Below are 24,033 nucleotides of genomic sequence, written 5' to 3'. Positions count from 1 at the left end.
TGGTTTCTCTCAAGGTTTTTTTTCTTCACTTCCGCCAATTAGTGAAGTTTTTTTTCGGTCTTCGCTGTCGCCACTGGCTTGCATGGTTCAGGATCTGTAGAGCTGCGCATCGTTGGATTTGCCCTTCAATATTTGGACTCTCAGTAGTGATTATTAAACCACACTGAACTGAGCTGAACACTACAAACTGAACTACACTGTTCCTATTTACTATGATCTTCTATGTGAAGCTGCTTTGACACAATCTACATTGTATAAGCGCTATACAAATAAAGGTGAATTGAATTGAACTACACAAATGGCTGATATTCTTATTGTTGTTGTCTTACCATATATTTGAAAAATAACAATAATAATGGCCTACTCATATTAACCTTTATTTTACATCTACAGAATCGTGAGGAAATCGTGAGAAAATCATGATTCTCATTTTAGCCAGAATTCTGCAGCCGTACTGTACTTTAAATAAAAAAGTCAAATCAAAATTCATAGAGAGACACTTAACACACCTTTCACAAACTTAAAAGCACCTTTTAAAAATCTTTCAGATATCCCAGACATAATGTTTGCACAATAATGTAATGAAGCTATTCAAGAGTGCAAATGAAAATCTTTCATGCCAAAATCTGTTTATACAAATCCATAAAAACAACAAAAAATGTGATATTACTTGTTGAAGGCCAGAAGCTGGTGATGCACTTCATAAAAAATAATAAAGACACACACACTACATATATGGTCTTGTATCCCACAGGTTTGTCAAACACATAATACCCATGATGGATAAAGATCAGATCGTATAGTTTTCAGAAATTTGCACTGAGAATTCAAAATGTTCCGTTTTTTTTTTTAATCGTGTTAATTTGAAACAGAAACGGGCCTGACACTCACCCTCCTCATAAGGAGTGTACTCCACTTGATATGTGCCGTCTCCAAGATCTCGGATCAGAGCTTCAGTGTGGTTGCCAGATGGGTTGTTGATGCAGGTTTTGATGTGATTGCCTCCGGTTTTAGTGAGTGCACGAGCATCCACAGTGAAATCTGTAGTGGCTTCTCTGAAAACGCCTACAGACGAACATTCAAAAGTGACCAAATATCCAAATACAGATAGTGAATTCCTGAAACAAAAAAAATCTCAGAAAAGCTGCACTACCTTTGCCCTCCACTCCAGGTCCGAACACTTTCACTCCACTGGTCTCCACAGCAGGTTCCACGTGGAGTCTTGCTGGGAAGTTTGGCACATCCTGGTCCCCGTAGCGGATGGTGAGGGTATAAGCTCCAGGGTAGAGAGGGACGTAAGTGATGGTGTAGGTCCCGTCGCCGTTGTCTTGAATGTGGACTTCAGCCTCAGTGCCATTGTCGGAGATGATCTCGATGGTCAGCTCAGCAGGGCCAGCATTAGTGCAATCAACCACGAATTTTCCAGGCTCGCCAACCTTTGCCCGCTCCAGTCCTGGCCCAGAGCATCGCACCTACACATGAGAACAAAATGTCGGGATATGGATCAAAGAGTACATTTGCTCTGCCGCTAAAGCCAACATGAGGCTCAGAAGCCAAGTTTGAGGTGTTGTGCAACACTAAGAAAATTACAGTTTATAGACCAAACAGCCCACAAGAGAGTTTTCCTGACGCCTTTTTGTCGTCTTGTTAAACCAGCAGTAATGTTTAACTCCAATTCCAAAGCGCCTCACCTTGGACGGGTCTGTAGGTGCAATTGCTTCGACGGGGAATGGACTGCCAGGGATGGGGGCGCCATCATATGTCAGTTCCACCTCATAGGGTCCCTTATCTCTTGGGATAAAACGAACTTGGCTGGTTTCTGGGCTCAGGCCTGGTTCTACTTTACAGGGCACTGATTTAGCAGACGGACCAGTAACCTTTGCGCCAACTTTGCCCTGACCGCCTGCACCTTTAGATTTGACTGTGATCTCCTGATCTTTTCCAACAGTCATTTCTGGAGACAGAGCAAACCGTTTGATATGTGATAATTCTAAGGGTTTTTCATCACAAACAAAACAAGGAAACGGATTACTTACTATCTCCAAGACCAGCCACTTTAACTTTACTGAGGTCCAGAGAGGGGGCAATTGCTACTGCAAATGGGCTCTTGGGAATAGGGTCACCACCATAGGTGACATTCAAACCCATGTTGCCCTACAGCAGAAATGAGATGGTAACATTTCTCTTGTTCTCAAGGTTGAAATAAAAATGATAATATTCAGTTCAAAGCCAAGCAGTCATGCAAAGGAAACATCCAATGAGTGCTTACCTGTTGGACAGGGGTATATTTGACAGTGTGGGTGCCATCATGGTTGTCGATTATGTCAAAGTCACGGACTGCCTCTCCCTTGTTGGGTCCAGTGAACTGAGCATCAAGCTTAGCCTTGCCTGCAGCCTTTGTGTTCACAGTGAAGTGTGTGGGTTTGTTGAGCTCCACACCTTGAAGAGAAAGAAGTCTTTTTTTTTCTATCACTGATTAGATGCATTGATTTAAATTTTTAAAGTATATTTAGTTAAAAATAAATGAGTATTAAACGCATCACATATTTAGATTTTTACCTATATTATTAACACCATTACTATTATTAAAAAGTTAGTTTTCCTGAAAAAAAATGGGCAATACTAAGAGGTTCCTTTTAGCATCATAATAAACTAAATAAGAAATATTGTATGCATTTCTGGTGTGACTATTTTGCCCTTTCCTTTTTCTGTCATAGAAATAAAAAATGTTTTAAAAAACTGCTATCAAAATCTTCCAAGAACATCTTTGGATACCAAAATACACTATTACCAAGTCACAATTTCTATATTGCAGGATTATAACAACATTATTAAATCACTATGGTAGAAGCTTGAAAGCTCATTATAAGCAGGGATGCGCAAGTTAGTTTTGTGTCCATTATCTTACCAGAACGGCTGAGTCCAGGTCCCTCAGCTTTAACCTTGCTTGCATCATGAGAGGGATCAACCTTAATTCTGATGGGTGTCATGGGAATGGTCTAGAAAACAAAAGATTGCCATGAAAAAAAAAAAAAAAAAAAATCCCAACTAGACCAATCACCACATTTACTTGCACTTCTTCTCACCTGATCAGCAAACAGCACCATGATAGTGTAGCTGCCCGCTCCAGGAGGAGTGTATTTAACAGTGAATGTGTCATTGTCATTTCTAAGGATGTCGAAGTCTATGTCAGCCTCAGCAGGTCCCACCACACCTGCAGCACATTTGATGCCTATGCTGATGTCGCCTAGACAGAAAGAACCAAAAATGAATATATAAAGCATATTTGTCCCCAAATGACAGAATGAGAATAACTTGCATCAGGAGTTAAAAGCCATTACCCTGTCCAGCCTCAGCACAATCCACAATAAAGTATGTTGGGTCATATGCTTTGAGGCCTGTCTTGGCCACTCCAGGTCCAGATACTTTCACCTTATTGGGATGACACCCTGCCCCAATGTTCATCTGCACAACACACAGTGAAAACGCATTGAGGATTTTCATTAAGAAAAAAAACAGTAAAGGTTTTGATACAATCACAGCAAAGTCTATTTTCAGTCTTATGCCAGTGTTATTTCAATTTATCAACCCAGTTTCAATTTCAGTACACAGTATAAAGCAGCTATTCGATTTTTACTCGCATATGTATGATCCTGACAGACTGAACTAAACAGAGGAAATAATCCAGTATAGATTTAGTCAAAGAGAGAGTGTCAAATAATAGCAGAAAGACTATTAAAAATCACTGCAGCAAACCATTTTTAATAATGTTACACGATTCATTTAAATATTCTCCACACAAATTTTACATCCAAAAGGGAAACTCTAACAAATACATGTAATAAGGTCACCCACAAAAATAACTTTCCTCAGCTTTATCACTCTTTTCTAAATCCTGACAGGGGTTTCGCACTTGCAGAGTGATTAGTAAATCTGGATTAAAGGCTTCAAATAAAGTGTTCAAACAGCAATTATTTAAGAATCTGAGGATTTGTACTCACTCTGAACGGGCTATCTGGGATGTTGACGCCGCCCCAGGACACCATCACAGTGTGTTTGACTGGTTTGCGAGGGGTGTAGCTGCAGCTGTATGTCCCATTTCCATTGTCCTTCACCTGCACATCCACTGGGTTTCCATCACGGTCCTGAGATGGAGAGAGAGAGAGTGTTAGCACTTTATTTCTCAGAAATTAAGCTTTGTCTTTCTGAATCAAAGCAAGATCCACACCTGAGCTTGAATCTTCAGAGGAGCTTTGCCACCCAGTTTGGCATCCACAGTGAACTCTGCTGGTTTACCAACTGACAGGCCTGCGCTCTGCAGACCCGGACCATAAGCCTTCACCTAATTTACAAAATGATATGTCAAATAACAAATAAACAAACCTCATAAATGCACATTACATTGTGTACATCTAGTTTTGAAATATTTTATATTAGTTTAGCTTGCATAACTGCTATTAAATTTTATTATTAAATATAAAATTATAATTAAATAATTATAATTATATATTATTAAATAACTTTATAATTATTTAAACTTTATTTACTTATTTTTATTTAATAATTTAAGGTCACAAGTGGTTGTTTGAACATTTTACTGCGCATCATATTGTGCATGCGACAAATAAAATTTAAATACATCATAGACACACAAACTATATCATTTCTTACAAATTGTTAAAATATTGCAATTAAGACGTTTGGTTTTTGTTTTGTTTTTCCCCCGAAAATGACAGTTGGTCAGAATAATTACCATTTTTATTGTACATGAACATCAGCATTATCCCACTAAACATTGCTTTAACTCCAATTAAGAAGCATTGGCATCGTTTTATCTGAACTTGAATATGAACAAGGAAAAAGATAAAAAAATTAAAAAAAAAATAAATAAAAAATAATAAAAAAACACCCTTGTTATTCTGAATAATTTACATTTTATGTTCGGAGATGCCCAAACTAGGGCACGCAGGGCGAAGTTGGCCCATGGTAACCTTTAATTGGGCCCGCCGTCCCATCTGAGAAGAGGATAGGAAATGATGGGAAAGGTTGGGGCAAATGCCTTCAACAGAGATCGTCAGTTGTAATGTCACATAACCATTTATTTGTTTGTTTAATTGAGTTACAAAAAGGCAAACTGAAATTAAATGCTTCAATTAAATGAATCAGATTTTTTAAAAATGTTAAAATTAGGGCTGGGCGATATGGCTAAACTGCATTCTCAATAATTATTTTCCATATTGAATGATAACTATAAAGATTTCGATACAAGTTGTTAATGTTTCCAGATTAAAAAAATAAATAAATTAAAAAAAAAAAAAAAAAAAAAAAAAAAGTACCCCAACAATGACTGAAGCCACAATAATTAGAGGGTCCATTAAATAGCATAACATTTTCGGCCGATTAATTTTCTGTGGCAAAAACTTTGATACATCTCAAATGTATCGAATTCGATACATCTCAAAAATTCGATACATCTCAAATCTTGACATCTCAGTGGCCGAAAATTTGATATTAACACACTTTTAGATTCCCATTGTTGCATATTTCTGCTGTGTAATCGGCTCTTAGATTAATATGGAGTAATTAAGTCCAGAGCTTTTCATCGTTATTGACAAATTTTATCAAGATTCGATATAATATCATTTATCGGGCCAAACCCTAGATAAAATGTAAATACTGTTACTTGACGGATAGAAGATAATGCATTGAACTCCATTGTGGTATGAATTAGATTGTTTGTTTATATTTTAAGAAGTTCGTTTTAACATGTAAAAAAATATACATAATTATAATTATGATTATACAATTTTATTTAATATATTAATAAATTGGGAATTTACCTCGGCAACTTTAAATGTAATACCTTTGGCCCGTCACCCTCAATCAAGTTTGGTTTTTGGCTCTTTATAAGAAAAAGTTTGGGCACCCGTTCTAAATGAAAACCTCTCTATTTAGAAATCCTAGTTAATTAGAAAGAAACATTATCAGTAGTTTGCAGAACCAATTTAAGTAAGTGTGTGATAATCAAACAAATCACTAGAAATAGTAAGTCCTGAGAATGTGAATTTCCAAGCGGCCTCTTAAATTTGAACCAAAGCTGTATATGCTAGGAACAGTTTTTCACATGAAACACTTCTAGAAAGAAGCCAGATTTATTACCTTGTCAGGATAAAAGTCTTTTCCTGGGGCGGGCATGATTTCAGCCATGAAAGGGCTGAGTTGGATGTCCTCATTCTTACAGAGCACATGAACTGCATATTCACCCGGTTCAGTGGGCCAGTACCTCACGTCACAGGAACCATCACCCTTATCGTCACATTCAATCTTAGCCGGAGAAGGGCCTTCGACTGAAAAACCTGAAAGGAGAACACGCATCATTTGTATTGGATTTAACAAACAAAAATATGTATGCTTTTCAAAATAATCCATACGTAAATTTAGTTGAACATACCTAAAGTGCCCACGTCATCACCAACAGCTTCCACAACAAAGTCAGCAGATTTGCCCACAACGCCACTCTCTAGTCCTGGACCCCACGCCCTGACCTGCTGCGGCCCTGCTTCAGACCCGATCTTCACCTCAAACGGGCTGGAGAGAGGGAGGAGAAAGAGATGATTTCATTGTCATTTAAACAGAGCATCAAAACACTAGCAACGACAGGACTTTGCCACACCTGCCAAATATTTTATGATCAAATATATTTTGAACCAATATGAAATTGCGCATTCAAAACACATTCAAGTTTCTATTACTTTCATACATTAATTTTCTTGTCATTGCTTTATTATAAATTTATTATTATTTATTTATTAGAATTTATCAAACTATGAATTTAAAAGAAAATAAGTAATGATTATAAGACTCTGATAAAATTGTTCCCTTCTTTATCAGTACTTAAAGGAAATGCGCATAATATAAACAAATAAAATATATAAACAATATAAATATAAACAAAAAAAATTATAATTAATATAATATAAACAAATAAAAATATAATACCAATATTATATAAATATAATAATAATAATAATAATATAAACATAATAACAATAATAATATAAACATAATATAAACATAATATAAATATAATATAAACATAATAAAACTATAATATAAATAGACAAATATAAAATAAACAAATATAATAAACAACCATAAATATAATATTCAATTAAATATAATATAAACAAATGTAAATATTATAATAATAATAATAATAATAATAATAATAATAATAACAAACAACAACAACAACAACAACAACAACAACAACAACAACAATAATAACATAATATAAATGAAAAGTTCAGATGCAAAAACTTCCAAGGGCTGTCTGAAATTTCCATTGTAAATGAACATTATTCTCATCCCCCTTTATTTGTTGAAATATTATACTTTAAAGACCAGGAAGAGGACTTATTCTTTGCCATAAAAGTGATGAATATACACACAGAAGTTTGATAAAAATGCACATTTAAGAGGAAAACTTCAGATGGCATTTAGAGGTTTTTGCAGCTAAACTCTTCAAATATAATATAAACAAATAAAAAATATATAAATATAACACTCCTCAATTTGTTGACTCAATAAATATAATGTATTTGCCTCATACACTTGAGATTTGGCACACTTGTAGCACTTGCAGACAATGAGTTTGTGTGGATCATTTACCGTAAACAGAGACAATGGAAACATGTTTACCATGAGCTGCTCGTGTCAAAGCATTGCAGTGCTGTGCTTCAGATTACAAAACTACAATGCAGTCTTTGCCATTTGATAATGAAACTGAATGTCATGTTCTCAGGTTTCTTCAGATAATCACCAACCAAAGGACAAGTAATACCATTTCATATACTCTCCCATTTAAAGTCACTTGGCTGTTCAGTGTTAAATTTCAGGTGCTGCATGTATACCTTAAACAAATATTAGAGATATTCAGAAAAACGTCTGAAAAAAAAAATGCCATTGACAACAAACATTCTTCAGAACATCTTTCTTTGTGTACAACAAAGGAAACAAACAGGTTTGTGAGGTGGAGGATGAGTATATGGGCAGATTTATATTTTTGGGTGAACGTTCCCTTTAAATATGATGCTTCTTGCTCTATTTGACCAGTATATAAATCATTTATTTCACCTGCGTGGGATGTGTTGACCGCCCCATGTGATGGTGATGATGTAATTTCCAGGTGTGGAGGGGTAATAATCAAAGCCGTAGACGCCATCTCCCAAATCCTTTCTCTTACAGGGCTCCTCGAGACCCTCTGTTTAAGAAATACCACAGTTGAGTAAACTGCGTCATAAATCATCTATCACTGCAGAATTAACATGGACGTCCACTTACTGGGCCCTTTGATGGTGACTTTGAGGTCTCCGGTTCCTGCTCCTTTAGTGTAAACCTTAAACTCGGCGGTCTCCTTGACCCTCAGGCCTTTAGGCTGCAGACCGCGACCCTTGGCGGTACACAGGCTTGGATTACAGGCTGGTGAGAACATACAGGCAAGTCAGAACAAACTGTAGTTAGCAGTTGTACACATCCATTAATGAAAGTGTTGTAAAAGTTGAGCTCCATATGTTGAGTTATAAAACCTATTATTATTATTTAAATTATATTACACAGACTTTACCATAACACTTTATGGAAGTAAAAATACAACCGGTAAAATTAAATCAGTCAAACTGTGATGCTTAAATTATAACCGTGACCATTTATCAATTTTCATTTCAGATTTTATAATTTCCCCATTTATAATTGAATATAATTGTGAGGGTTTTAACATGTCAGGAATTTACTTTCAAAATCTGTGTTTGGGCCAAAGACAAAAATAAATAAATAAATAAATAAATAAAGGAGCTACTATTTACTTTACAAGAAATATGCCTAATTTCATTTAATTTTTCTATTGTGATATATTTTGATAGTCAATAAACGGAGTGTAGCACCTTTATAATAAGGTTGTATTGGTTAATGTTACTTAATGCATTTACTAACATGAACAAATACCTTTAATTACAGTATTTGTTCATTGTTTGTTAATGAAAAAATACAGTTGTTCATTGCTATTTCATCTTAACTCATGGTGCATTGCTAAGCATGAATTTTAATATTATTAATACATTAGTAAATGTTGAACCATGATTAATAAATGCTGTACAAGAATTATTCATATTTAGTACGTAAATATATGAACTAACGAAACCTTATTGTAGTGTGACCATAATGACTAAATCACATTTTTAACATCATATACAGTTTAAATGAGAATTATGAAACCCCCTTGATTTTTTTTTCTTTTTAATATATTTCCCAAATGATGTTTATCAGAGCAAGGAAATTCTCACAGTGTGTTTGATAATATTTTTTTCTTCTTGAGAAAGTCTTATTTGTTTTATTTCAGCTCGAATAAAAGCAGTTTTTAAATTGAAAAACCCTTTTAAGGTGAAAATTATTAGCACCTTTAAGCTATTTTTTTTCGATTTCAATTCAATTCACCTTTATTTGCATAGCGCTTATACAATGTAGATTGTGTCAAAGCAGCTTCACATAGAAGATCATAGTAAATTGGAACAGTGTAGTTAAGTTTGTAGTGTTTAAGTTCAGTTCAGTTTAGCTCAGTTCAGTGTGGTTTAATAATCACTACTGAGAGTCCAAACTACTGAAGAGCAAATCCAACGATGCGCAGCTCTATAGATCCCGAACCATGCAAGCTAGAGGCGACAGCGGAGAGGGAAAAAAATAAAATAAAATAAAACTTCACTAATTGGCGAAAGTGAAGAAAAAAAAACCTTGAGAGAAACCAGACTCAGTTGGGCATTTTTTTTGATAGTCTACAGAACAAACCATCCTTATACAATAACTTGCCTAATTACCCTAACCTGCCTAGTTAACCTAATTAAGCCTTTAAATGTCACTTTAAGCTGTATAGAAGTGTCTTGAAAAATATCTAGTCAAATATTATTTACTGTTATCATGGCAAACATAAAAGAAATCAGCTTATAGAAATGAGTTATTAAAACTATTATGTTTAGAAATGTGTTGGGGGGGGAAGGAAAAAAAAAAAAAATAAAAAAAAAAAAAAGTACAGAAAACAGAAATTGAGAAAAAAAATTTAATTAAAAAAAAAAAAAAAAAAAAAAACAGAGGGGCTAATAATTCAGGGGGGTTAATAATTCTGACTTCAACTGTATATCCCTGCAAATTAAAAGAATTAAAGAGCAATGTATAACCAAAACAAAATTAAAACGATTCTTTTTTTTTAGCGTTTATATTTCGACACTAAACTTGAATTTAATTTCTAAATGACACAGGCAGGAAAACCCTGAGCATGTTGAGGGTCCGATATCAGGCTCTACTTGTGGCCTAAATTCTTATCATTTTCTGTCTTGAGCAGAATATCCTCACAAAAGGAAGTGATTGTGGCAAGAATGACTGCACAGTGCAGAATAACCGGTGGAAAAAGGGTCTGATAATAAAACGCTATTTTTAATGTTCCATTTGACTCCTGTAGCACACATTACTGAGTCACCGCAATTGTACTTGGCTTCCAGAAGCATGAATAATGTTGTCTACACAAGTCTCCTGAGGCACGAACACCTATTAGCACTTATGTGCAGTTAAACCTTTTCGGGTCGATAAAGTCACTCGTCCAAGGTGATGTATACTTGCAACACTAAATCAGATTTTCTCAACCACGCTCGTGAAGGACCACCAACATTGCATGTTTTGGAGGTCTCATTTGTCTGTCGCACACATTTCAGGTCTTTTAGTCGCTGTTAATGAGCTGATGATCTGAATCAGGTGTGTTTAGTTAAGGAGACATGGAAATGTGTAGAGCTGGTGGTCATCCAGGAACATGGTTGAGAAACATAGTACTAGACTATACTTGCAAATATCAAATAACATATGTATTTCTATTGAAAACGCATAATATTGTATCATAGGCACTTCAGAACATCTTGAATATAATTTTTCTCACCTTTAATTTGGATAGGAAAGTGGAGATTACAGACAGGAAATTATTGAAGGCAGAGAGAGGGGAAGGGTCAGCAAAGGACCTCGAGCTGGGAATCGAACTCAGGTCGCCATTAGCACCATGGTGCTATATGTCGGCGCACTTAACCACTAGGCTATTGACATCGACTGAATATTTATTTTAATTTAAACTTTTAGTATGCATTTTAAATATATTTACTACAATTATTTAAATATTTAATAGGGTATTTTAGCTTTAACTTTGCCCTATGACCTGCACAAGATATAAATTAAAGATGTTCTGATTCTTTATAAGCCCACTGGTTGTTAATGCTTTACAATTTGGTTTGATTGGTTTTTTTATTATTAAACTGATGATAAGAAGTACATAAAAGGATTTATTAATCTTATCTTAGGCGTTCATTTCAAACTTTACAATTTTTTTATTAAATAAAGCTAAATAATATAACCTTATAAAATGTAGTATTTTTAACAAACAAATTGTATAATAGACCAGTGTAATATTTGATTTCAGTATGGAAATCACAATGTGCACATCTGCAATAGTCACATGACAGAATATGTTATATTAATATAATAATAATAATAATAATAATAATAATAATATTTATATTAATAATATATGTTGAGTCTGAATTATATTTGAGAATGCGTCTCGTCTCTAGTCCAGAAATCTACATTTCAAACCAAAAACAAGGTTTTACTTAAGTTAGAATTAATAGGCCAAAATTAAAATGAAAAGTAAAAGCAAAACAATTTTTGTTAATTCAAGAATTGTTAGAGTTTTTGTCGTTTTTAGTCCAAATAACTGAGTGAGATACTGAAAAAACTATTAGACTCTCCAGCAAAAATGTTAAATGGATCTATTCAAACCATCTGGTGAAACCGTATTCGTGTCACTCATGTAATAAATAAAATATTGCAACATCCGATATCCAATATCATGCAGCCCTATTCTGTAACAATGCAATCATTTCTCACCTATTAATTAAACCTTACCAAAAATTGGAAACTTTACTTTAAGTTCCTTCAGTAATTTAATAGATTTTAAACATTTGATTACTCTAAATTTGTTTGATGTATATAAATGGTCAGTTCTTTGTTATTATACCTGTAAATCTATCAATATTATTTACGATCAATACTTTAATATTATTTCATATCATGATAAAAGCTTCAGTATTTATTGCAATTTGAAAATGACAAATGAGACTTTGCCGACACAATGTAATCTAAAGTGTTTGTCACCTAAAATGAGCCAACTAAACAGGAAAACCAAAGGAGATTGACAGAAAAGCAGCAGGTCAAGTACCCAAGAACTATCCAAGGAAACAGGAAATGACATCAAAAGCCAAAAGGAGGCCGATCCAAAGAGAGAAGGAGAGATACCAGTGGATGCAGATGACATCCGTCCTTCAAAAAGGAGAGACAATTGACAGTGAAGAGAAAAAAAAAAGACAAGAAAAAGTACATAGAGAATAGAACACAGAGTAAGAACAGAAAACAAACATGCACTAGACAGTCTATTCAGTAGTAATGCAACTTCCCATGCCTCAAACTGTGTCCTGTGTCAATATCTTCATCTACTTCCCTTTCCTGCCTTTCACACTGACCACATTCAACAGACCCTCTAGGATTTCACAGGACTTTTTTTACCTAAAATTACTTGGTAGTTTCTCTCTCAGTATTTGCTGCATTTCTTGTGACATTTTAATTAATGGTTTATTTCAAGAAACACTAGGCTTTGTACTTCATGTGTAGAGAAGAATGAGATCTGCAAAGAAACTACTCTTAACCCTATAAAGCCTAGTGCCATTTTATTTTTATATATATATATATAAATTATTTATAAATTATATATATATATATATATATAAAATAATAATCTATAAATCATCAAAATCATTAAAAAAATAATAATAAATGAAAAAGAACATCTACATTAGTAGAATCCTTAGCATTAGAAAAGTCAGGCTAAAATATATATCAATTTAAACAATGTATTTATTAGTCTACCACAATTAAAATGACAGATCTTAAATATAAAAAGTCATTAATAAAACAAAACTAATAATAAAAAGACAAATTATTGTTCCTGTGCATTCACAGCGAAAGCAACGAGAGCTTCAAAGTAGATGGAAGTCATTCATTTGCAATGGGAGCCAGCAACGATAAGTGGCGAGGAGTGGCGCGGTGCATCTTTGCCACTGTGGGCGTCAAAGAGTTTAAATAAAATCAATATTATGATATATTATGAGCAATGACATGGTTCGGCGGCAACCAGTTAGAATGTTGTTCCCAAAAGTTAGGATATTGCAGTCGCCCGCCGGATTTGCAATCATTTACAATGTTTTCTTACAGGGACATACATTCAAAAAAAGTTACTGGCGAGTTACTAATGTGATTTAAATGTTATATAAATATATATATTTAAACAAATAAATAAAGTGGGAATCTCATGCCAACTATAACGACTACAGAATATTTCAGACGTACAGTGCTCAGCAAAATTGAGTACACCCCATTTTGAAAATATTTTTATCCATTTCTTAGTAATTATAGGCATTAATTATTATTTTGGTGCACTTGAACAAAACGGATTAAACAGATATATTTTATTAAAATTATATTTCAGTCATCAAACATATTTAGAAATTGAAAGACAATACAATTAAAATTCAAGCTTAATATTGCAAAAATAAATTACAACCTACAAAATTTCAACAATTTTTGCTTCTCTTGATGTTTCCTCTATTAAATTTATATTTAATATTTTTCTGTAACATAAATTAGATGCACTCGTTTTTGGACTGTTATTGTAAGTTATTTTGTTAGATAAGCTCCTATTAAAAATATGAATTCAAAAGATAGATTTGTGAGGAGTGTACTCATATATGCTTAGCACTGTATGGACATATATTGGATAAGTGGAGCAAAGCCACACACCACACGAAACAACTTAATCTTCCATTGTTAAATGAATTTGATAAAGTGTACAACATTTTCATGCTTTCTAGCATTTTTTTTTTTCTGCATGTTTGTATGCAATGCGGGAATGCTATTTATTTGCTGAAATGCTGCAACGACTCCTTTAAATAAGAGATAAATGCAGCCAATTTTGACTCTCTCGTCGCCAGAGCTGTGAAGAAGCCAGAGCAAAATTTTATGCTCTCACCGCCTTCAGTGTAGTCAGTTTTACTACTATAAAAGTATATGGCTGTGGCCATATTAATAAGCGCACTAATATGCCATTTCTGCACAGGTTTTAGCAAATTAAGAAAAACACTTTTTTCTTAACATGCATCTTATGAGTAGGGTCAGACAGAATTTGCAGACAGTTTTTGCCATTTCTGCACAGAATATTGTAAAAAATATATATATATAAAAGCAAAAAATCTGCGGTTTTATGCACAATGATTTTGGGTGCATTGTAACTAAACTTAAAATGTTAAAAAACACATTTTGTTTACAATGCAAATGCGATTAGATTTATTCATTTGCAAAATAAAGGAAGTCTCTCATAATATATCTAACATTCATCTACTAAAAGACAGAAATTATTACTTTACAAACTGTATTGTAAGTAAATGAGATGATAGTTTTTATATTAGTCAGTAACATTACTAAAATGAACTTCAAAAATGAATAAATTTAAATTTACTCACATTTGCACACAACTAAATAAATAGACTCAATGATGGACTGAAAATCTGTGGATTTCTGCCCACAAAGATTTCGTGTGGGCCTACTTAGGAGTCATTAAAAGCCTTATGCACAAAATATAATATTACAGAACTAAAGGACTTTTCTGGTTTGTTTTAGTGGGCTTTGGATGAATGGAGGTTTTGATGACATCACTATGCATTTGGCTACCCAAAATCGGCAGTAATTTAGGAAAACTAAAAGCTTCTCATTTGGTTTAAATTCAGCGATTGCTAAAATCACAAATTCCTGGAGAGAGCGATTCATGCTTGGCCCTGCCCTGGCTCTTACCCTCTCCCACATTGACTGTGTAAGGGCTTTTGGAGATCTGTCCCCCAGCAAAGGTGATGTAAATGATGTGCTGTCCCTCCTGAGTGGGCTTGTAGGTGCATCGGTAGCTGCTGTTGCCTTTATCCTCGACACTGCACTCAACCGTGTCCTTCTTTCCACTGGGGTCCATAATGACCACCTCCACCTCTCCTACTCCAGCACCTAAGAGAGAATAATCTGCTGTCAAATAAAGACCATTTTGCCTTTTTGTTATGTTTTCTAGATTAAAAATGTTGGAAATTATAATTTTTTTAAATAAATAAATAATAATAAAATGCTTTTTTGATCTGCATTCCAAAATGTATGGGATTAAAAATACTAGCAAATAAAAGCTTAAAAAAAGCCTTTTATTATTCATTTGGAAACATTAAAAAAAAACACACACACACACACACACACACACACAGAGAAATGCATATTTTGCTCTTATTTATTTTAAAACAGATTTTTATTTATTTATTATTATTTTTCATTTTTAAGTGTGCAAAATAAGCATTATTTAAACAAATGGCAAAAAAACTGTTCGTTTTGCTTAAATTTTCCATATCAAATAAAATAGTTTATTTGTTGTTACTGTTGATTATTAACAAACATTTAAAAATGCTCTTGTGTTTCTAATATAAAAAATATTATTACAATTAAACACTAAAATATGCATCTTTGACATTTTCATAAAAAGCCTATTTTGTCAGCAAATTATTTATAAGCAATGTAATAAACCAAATGATTTTTAATGATTGTTTATTAAAATATTTAATAAATTGCCCTTTAATTTATTCAGATAACTAGGTCAATTATTTTGCTTGCTTCACCCAAAATTACATTTTTTGCCTGTGAAATGTAAAATTTAAAAGTGCTAAATCAAACATGTAATTCAAATATGTTGATGATTATTTATATTAATACATTTATTTATAAATAAATGATGTATTTTTATCATCAGCAGCAACCAAAACAAGCGGTTTTTCCATCTAGACGTTCTATTCATGTCACACTGAGGGCAAGTACCAGCTGTGTAGACATCAAAGTATGTGGTTTTGTTGGCAATGTTGCCTGCAGGCTCGAGTCCTGGGCCCTGGGCAGTGACCTTGCTGGAGTCTCCCTGAGCCATTCCCACATCCACCTCAAACGGGCTCTTAGAGATGTGTTGCCCTGCAAACAGCACTGTCACCTAGGAAAAGACACATAAATCAGTCTATTAAAAGACAGGCAAGACCGTCCTTATGTTAAAAGCCACCAATTCATTTAATCCGATTCCATCTTTAACTCTAAACCAACAGTTCTGAGTACCTTGTGCTGTCCAGTGACTTTTGGCACGTAGAATACTGAGTAGGTGCGGTTCTTGTCATTATTAGCCGTGACTTTGGCCTCCTCGCGGTGTCCAGCGGGATCCTCGACGTAAACCAGTACCTCACCCTGACCAGCGCTGATGGTCTCAACAGTGAACACAGCCTTCTTCATCACAACATTACCTGTGGGCTCAATACCTGCACAGCACAGAGCAATACCCATGAGCCTTCACTTCACAATGATTCTTTCGAACATGAAGACAAAGCTAAAACCGCAAACAAAGCTGATCAGGGTTTACCTGGTCCATAAGCACGGGCCTTTTTGGGATTGAGTTTGGGCCTGAGAGGGGCACCAGGCTTGAGTTTGGCTTTGGGAAACTGGGACAGGTAAGTCATGACAGAGTGCTCGTCCACATTGGGATCAACGATTTCTTCTGGAGTGATGACCTGAGAAAGAAAGAAGGCATGGCATTTAAGACAACCCAACCAAAAATGCATCCAACTGGTCAAATTTAACTAAACAAGGGCTTCAAACTACGTTTTCAATTAGTAAAACATGTCATCTCTGAGTCAAGGCCAAGGGGAAGTTTGTGATGAGTGGCAGAACACACGCAAGGAGAAAAAGTCTATCATAGTGATTTCTATCCTGAGGGTGGAAACTAATCTAACCACATGCATAACTGGTGGCACGCAACACAGCAAGTTTGGCACACCAGCAGCACACCATGACAGAAACTCAACTGGGTAGTTTCATTACTCATTGGTCGAGAAAGTGATTTGGTTTAGTTCCCTTTTATAAATGCTTAATTTGATTTAAATTTAAAATGTAAAAATCAAAAGCTCTATTATAGTACTACATGACATCCCGTAATGCATCCAATGTAATAACGGTAGGTGTCATGATAAAGGTGAATGTCTTTGCATTTGTTTCTGTTTTAATTCAGGTCATGATCAAACCACAAAGTTTATGGTTGAAGAACTGAATTACAAACATGCCAGGTAGCGGCTCGAGAACATTCTGTTCTTTGATCATTCAGGAGTTGAAGAAAATTGAATCAAGTACCTGAGGAACACCAAGCCAGTCATCAGCCTGCTGCATGGCCTCTCTGGCATTGTCCACAGGCTTGGTCTGGTCCCAGGAATCCCAGTCTGGACACAGACCTGCAAACCAAAAAGAATAAAAATACATCTATCAGCTTTTAAGGGCTGCATCATTAAACAAGTTAACATGCTTCAAAATCTTGCTACTTAACAGCTAATCAAATTTTAGATATAAAAATCAAGACTCTTCTGTGTTGGTATTAAGGTTGTGGGATGACAAATTAAAAATGTTAAATTTTAACTTTGTATTTATAAATTAATTTTAATTGGGGTGCAGTTAAGCGCTCCTGAGCAAAAACAGAGAATGAAGAACTAAAAGTTTAGTTACAGAAATTATCCATGGTGTGGAAAACCTTTAGAAAAAAAAAATATGATTAAGGGGGCTATCAGTATAGGGCCGTGCACACCTGGATGCTTTTTGCTCTCTTTTCGCTCGCGGTTTCCACGCCGGGTCAAAACCTTCTCCACCAATCAGATTGGCACTTTTGTTCACGTGCATGGAGCAGCTGAAGTTACAGTAAACAGCACTTGGAGGCGCTCAAGCGCAAAACTGTTAACGCGAGCACACATTGAAGAAGATGCCCAAAGGCGATACGAACGTGGAACTGCTTATCGCACTGGTGAACAATCATTTCTCCATCGCTAGAGCTGCTTCTTGAACCATTCATGCTTGTTCGCGTCGCCAGTAACTTTAACAACAAGCGTGTTAACTATCCTTCTTCTGTGTTACAAGCGGGTGTCGAAGCTTCAAGTTGTGTAGCGCCATCTAACGTCAAGGAGAGATTTTGCATACCCTTCTCCTCGACGCCAGCGAAAATCGCTTGGGTTTGAATCCGGAAAAACACCTTGAAAAACACTGATGATAAACGCAAACGAAAAGCATCCCAGTGTTTACGAGCCTTAAAGCCCTGTTAATGCCAGGTATTACGATTTGTTACTCCAAATGTGTAACAATGACCCAATATGTCACTTATCTTCTCTTAACATGTTCATTCAAGGTATACACAGGGAGTCCATCCCATAATTTCAGTTTCATAATAATAGTTCATTAAGGCCAACAATATGAATCTTTTCAAACCAGTTGAGGGTTAAAAGGTACCGTGAAGTGCTTTGAAATGCGCATTTATTTTAAAATTTGATGTTTGACGATATCATATAAAAAACAAAGAAAGGGTAGGACATGGCTCCTCCCTTTTTAAAATTACAGCTCTGCCAATGAGATTGCTTGAGCGCATCAATCAAACGAAAAGTGAATGAGAAGAGTCTTTAAGAGGGCGGGGCATGTCAGATACTAGAGCTCATTTGATTGGTCTAGATTTGATGAGAAACTAAAATTTAAGGTGATGTTAAGAAAAAAAAGAAAGTGTTAATCCATTTAGACGAAAGTGCCAAACTACAAGCTTTACATGTTTAAATAGGTTTTATATCTATAGTCACAGTGTATGTATATATTGTCACGGTTTTGGAGCATATTAGATGATCTATATCCTTTAAATTAACATCCAAAAATAAAAATAAAAAACTATTTTAACTTCAATGGACCTTTAAAACCCTGAGATCTTCTCAATACCCATAAACTACATCAGATCCCCGGTTTACCTGGAGCACAACTGTCCACCAGTGCGCCAAGGGCTTTGCCTGACTGCCAATCCCGGCTGAAGTTGGTGATGGGCAGCTCGGGCAGCTTGTTTTGGATCCATCCGAGCAGCCTCTGCTTGGGCGTCTTCTGCTTGCTTTCCTCGCTCTCCTCTTCCTCGTCCCACATGGGCATGGAGATGGAATAATGCAGAATAAGAGTCCATATCAGACCCAGGATCAGCTTCAGGTTACCATCCACTATGGCCTTACTGTCTGTAACACAGAGACAGGAAAAAGAGTTACACACCGATTGCCAAAACACATTGAGCTAAATGAGATTAAATCATCCGAGTTCATCTGTATCCCTGGAACAAATCCTTTTAGATCTCAGCACAAGGCGGTGCAAAATGTTGATGACCATCTGAGAAGAGGCCAACAAACAAAGAAGCTCTTGTATCTGCACTGCACATTTGAAACGTTCAGATTTAAAGCTGGCACAACTTCAGATTCAGAGTGTGGATAGTTATGGTGCAAATCACCGTCCCATTTGAGGATCATTCCAGGACAACCTTTTAAATTTTAAATCTTGGAGAGCAAGAAGATGCCTGGTAGTCTTTTATTTTATGTTCTGCTAAAATAAAAGGAGAAGAAAATGGGGAAACAAACGTAAACCCATCATCTCCTCTACGGTCTCTCCACCCTGTGTTGAAATCAAGATTTGAACACGCTGATCTACACCCTCATACAACTCTCACTTCCCTTTCACTCTAACAAGTGCATACGCCCATCCAGCAAGTGGTTATAGACATCCCGAGTGTCAAAGGTCCGATAAAACCATTAATTCAGACACCGCACACTCATCATTTCCTGCAGTACATGTAGTATTTGAGTGGGGTCCAAGCTGATGAGATGAGATCAAGTGATGTTTGAAGGTGGATAATTGTTTATTGATGGTGGATGTGTGACTTCTGGGTGGATTAGGACAGGGCAGGGCAGTGAAGGGCAGAGCAGCTTCCTGTTTTAACTGAAACATGCTCTACTGATGATGCAGCCAACATTGTAGAGAACAGATGAAATAGGGGGGCTATTTCAATACAACCAAGGTATTAAGATATTCTTATTAAGGCAAGACATTGTGACTTACCATTAACCCCTCCACCACCCCCCGCCCCCTTCATACCTGCCCTACAGTTCAGTGAAGAGGAGGTGCGCCAGGTCTTCCAGAAACAGAAGAGGAAAAAAGCACCAGGCCCAGATTTCATAACACCAGCCTGTTTAAAATCCTGTGCTGACCAACTGGCCCCCATCTTCACCCTGATCTTCAACAGATCACTGGAGCTGTGTGAAGTGCCCTCCTGCCTCAAACGCTCCACCATCATCCCCATCCCAAAGAAACCCAAACTTACAGGACTAAATGACTACAGACCGGTGGCGCTAACATCTGTGGTCATGAAGTCTTTTGAAAAACTGATGCTGGCCCACCTGAAGGACATCACTGAACCCTCACTGGACTCTCTTCAGTTTGCCTACAGAGCAAACAGGTCTGTGGATGATGCAGTAAATATGGGACTGCATTATGCTCTGCAACACCTAGACAGACCAGGGACCTATGTGAGGATCTTGTTTGTTGACTTCAGCTCGGCGTTTAACACTATCATCCCAAAACTTCTCCTGCCCAAATTAACTCAGCTCTCTGTGCCCACCTCTGTCTGTCAGTGGATCAACAGCTTCCTAACGGACAGGCAGCAGCTGGTGAAGCTGGGAAAATTCTCATCTAGTATCCGTACAATCAGCACTGGCGCCCCCCAGGGGTGTGTCCTCTCCCCACTGCTCTTCTCCCTGTACACGAATGACTGCACATCAAAAGACTCCTCTGTGAATCTCTTGAAGTTTGCAGACGACACCACACTTATCGGCCTCATTCAGGACGGTGACGAGTCTGCTTACAGACAGGAGGTTAAGGAGTTGGCTGTCTGGTGCAGTAACAACAACCTGGAGCTCAACACGCTCAAAACAGTGGAGATGATAGTGGACTTCAGGAGAAACCCCCCTGCTCTCCCCCCACTGAGCATCATGGACAGCATTGTGGCAGCAGTGGAGTCATTCAGGTTCCTGGGCACCACCATCTCTCAGGACCTGAAGTGGGACACTCACATTGACTCTATTGTCAAAAAAGCTCAACAGAGGCTGTACTTTCTTCGTCAGCTGAGGAAGTTTAACCTCCCAAAGGAGCTGCTGAAACAGTTCTACACCTCCATCATTGAATCAGTCATCTGCACATCAATAACTGTCTGGTTTAGCTCAGCTACTAAATACGACCTCCAAAGACTACATCGAATAGTTCGGACTGCTGAGCGAATCATTGGTACAACGCTTCCTACTCCCCAAGAACTGTACTTATCAAGAGCGAGCAGAAGGGCTGCCAAAATCACTCTGGACCCCTCACACCCAGCACACTGCCTCTTTGAACTGTTACCTTCTGGTCGACGCTACAGAGCACTGCGCACCAGAACAGCCCGACACAGAAACAGTTTCTTCCCTCAGGCAATCCATCTCATGAACACTTGATGATAATAATTGTGGAGCCAACATCACTACTTGCCATACACTTTTATACATATACACTTATTTAACAACACACTTTACATGCCAATTTGCACATAACAGCTGCACATATAACGTTGTATATAGTAATAAACATGTACATACACTTGTCAATCTGTATATTTGCACTCACAACTTACTTCTATTTTTTAAAATATATTTATTATCTGTTTTTTGTCCTGTCTCTGTAATCCTGTTGCACTGTAGAAGCTCAGTCACGAAAACAAATTCCTCGTATGTGTGAACATACCTGGCAATAAAGCTCTTTCTGATTCTGATTCTGATTCTGATTCTTACAATTTAAATTCCATATCTGCGTTTAACAGGTTTAACTCTTGATTGACCCATATTGTGAAAGTTGTATTCGTTTTATTCAAGATTCGATTTCAGTTCAGCCAAAAATACTGACTCTACTCACACACATTTACTAATAAATCATTCAAATCCAAAGTGGTAGCTCTTAATATTTAATGTGCCTGAGCTGACGTGTATTAATTGAAAACATATCACAAATAATTAGGGCTGCATAATACATCTTTGCATTTTCATATGACAGTGTAAGGGTCGAGCAGGGATCAGAGTTAATTCCTCAAAAAAAGCTTGTCACTTCAAACTCCCTGAGACATTCATCTTCAGAACACAAATTAAGAGATTTTAGATTAAATCCGAGAGCTCTCTCATCTTCTATAGGCAGCAACGGTCGTGAGATGTTGCTTAAAGTTAGTCCAGACATACCATGTGACTTCAGTAATTCAACTGTATTCATATGATAACACTTTTGTGCACCCCAAAATTATTAAAAACACTTTAAAAAGGGACCTATTATGCAAAAATCACTTTTATAAGGGGTTTAAACACAGCTGTGTGAAAACTGTGAAAATATAGCCAGCTTCTAATGACGTAAAAATGAATTAATTCCATTTTCTATAAAATCACACTTAATAAAAACACTGACAAACATTCTCCCTTTGTACATGTCATCGGAGGGGGAAAGTCCCGCCCATTATTGATGATCTCTCCCTCATTAGCATAGACAGCCCTGAGTGAGAAGCAGTTGTCGGCAATTAGAGTTTTTACCCTACCTGCTGAAGATAACGTCAGCGACTAAGGTGCATTATAAATGAGGAGTTTTAAGATGCACAAGTGAAAACTGGAGTCTCCATAGACTACCTTCTTCTGAGGAACTTTTTTTTTTTTTTACATTTTCATTTTCTCAGAGATGACGTTAGTTCTGTTTTTGAATCTCCCCGCTGTGCTGCAAAGAGGTCTGTAGCTTCACCTTCATTTGAAAAGAGTGCTGGGAGCAATCTCATTTAAATTTAAATTTGGATCAAAGCAGTTTCAAAGAGTTCTGAAAAATTATTTGTTGGGTATTTTGAGCTGAAACTTCAACCACATTAAGAACAGACACTTATTTAACATCTTGTAAAAAGGGGCATAATAGGACCCAATGTCTCCACTATCATTTCAAAGTGCTCATTTCTTTTAGGCGATATCTTGCTTGCTTGCTGCGCTACTGTCTGGAAAAATATTGTTCTGCCCTTAGTAAATGCGCAACCTGACATTGAAGAGAAGATGTAAGCTAAAAGAGTTTTATATTTACAGTTTTTTGGCCCAATCTTGGAGTTTTGAATGTTTAAAGTTGAACCACTAATATCGCATGCAATGTTTTGACAATGAGTTTGGATCCTTTTATGGACTTTGAATGTCTCTGGTCTTTTTGCGGTCAATAGACAGTTTAGATAGATGAAGTCTTGAGATCTCTCTATCTAAATTTGTGTTCTGAAGATGAACAAAGGTTTCGAAGATTGGAAGAACATGAGGGTGATTAATTAACAATAGAATTTAACATTTTTGTGAACCAACGCTTTGACAAGGACCACAATGTAGAATGTGATTTTTTGAATTAACTGCAAAGTTTAATTGTAGTTTGAAAGTTTGATTTTGCATGTTTTTGGCTTTTTACTGTGCAACCTTCCAACAGGGTTTTAAAAAAAAACAAACAAACAAACAAAACAAACAAACATTGAAGAGAATGAAGCGTTATCTACATTTGATTGTCCGAATTCCTGAACACTCTCCATTTCACCAATTTCATGTTCTGTTGTGTTTTTCTCCTCTAAAAGTGACCCAAAAATAATTACTTCCAAATAGATCTGATAAAAGTAATCTGCTGAAATAATCACCACAATAGGTTAACTTACTGTATCAAATATTATTATTTGGGGATATTTCACCCCTAAAAAATTTTTTTACTGAACCTCAAATTGTTCCCCACTTGTGGGAGTATTTAGAGAACTTTTGAAAAATGCTGGTGACCAAAAAGTTGACTGCACTCAATGACATCCAGAGTGGAGAAAAATGTAGTAGAGAAGACAATGGATACAATCAATTCTTTGGTTACCAAAATGTCTAAATGATTTCCCAACTCTTGAGG

The 24,033-nt window shown here is 36.1% G+C and overlaps 1 protein-coding gene across 1 annotated transcript in view; it reads right to left on the bottom strand.

Annotated features, from left to right (window-relative positions):
• Positions 1-24,033, bottom strand: part of flna (filamin A, alpha (actin binding protein 280)) — a 66,477-nt gene that overhangs the window by 22,879 nt on the left and 19,565 nt on the right. Inside the window, exons 3-22 of the mRNA XM_056448998.1 lie at positions 19,014-19,265; positions 17,377-17,474; positions 16,613-16,760; positions 16,315-16,511; positions 16,033-16,195; positions 14,986-15,186; positions 8,344-8,481; positions 8,137-8,263; positions 6,452-6,588; positions 6,160-6,356; positions 4,229-4,342; positions 4,002-4,145; positions 3,342-3,465; positions 3,087-3,247; positions 2,909-2,999; positions 2,270-2,439; positions 2,037-2,154; positions 1,692-1,954; positions 1,154-1,472; positions 892-1,065 (exon numbers count right to left, since the gene is read on the bottom strand). Of these exons, the coding sequence (XP_056304973.1) occupies positions 892-1,065; positions 1,154-1,472; positions 1,692-1,954; positions 2,037-2,154; positions 2,270-2,439; positions 2,909-2,999; positions 3,087-3,247; positions 3,342-3,465; positions 4,002-4,145; positions 4,229-4,342; positions 6,160-6,356; positions 6,452-6,588; positions 8,137-8,263; positions 8,344-8,481; positions 14,986-15,186; positions 16,033-16,195; positions 16,315-16,511; positions 16,613-16,760; positions 17,377-17,474; positions 19,014-19,265 (3,336 nt within the window). The remainder of the gene's footprint in view (positions 1-891; positions 1,066-1,153; positions 1,473-1,691; positions 1,955-2,036; positions 2,155-2,269; positions 2,440-2,908; positions 3,000-3,086; positions 3,248-3,341; positions 3,466-4,001; positions 4,146-4,228; positions 4,343-6,159; positions 6,357-6,451; positions 6,589-8,136; positions 8,264-8,343; positions 8,482-14,985; positions 15,187-16,032; positions 16,196-16,314; positions 16,512-16,612; positions 16,761-17,376; positions 17,475-19,013; positions 19,266-24,033) is intronic.

The sequence above is a fragment of the Danio aesculapii genome, chromosome 23 (assembly GCF_903798145.1).
Source record: "Danio aesculapii chromosome 23, fDanAes4.1, whole genome shotgun sequence".
NCBI classification, from domain to species: domain Eukaryota; kingdom Metazoa; phylum Chordata; class Actinopteri; order Cypriniformes; family Danionidae; genus Danio; species Danio aesculapii.
This window is presented reverse-complemented; position numbering and strand designations above follow the sequence as displayed.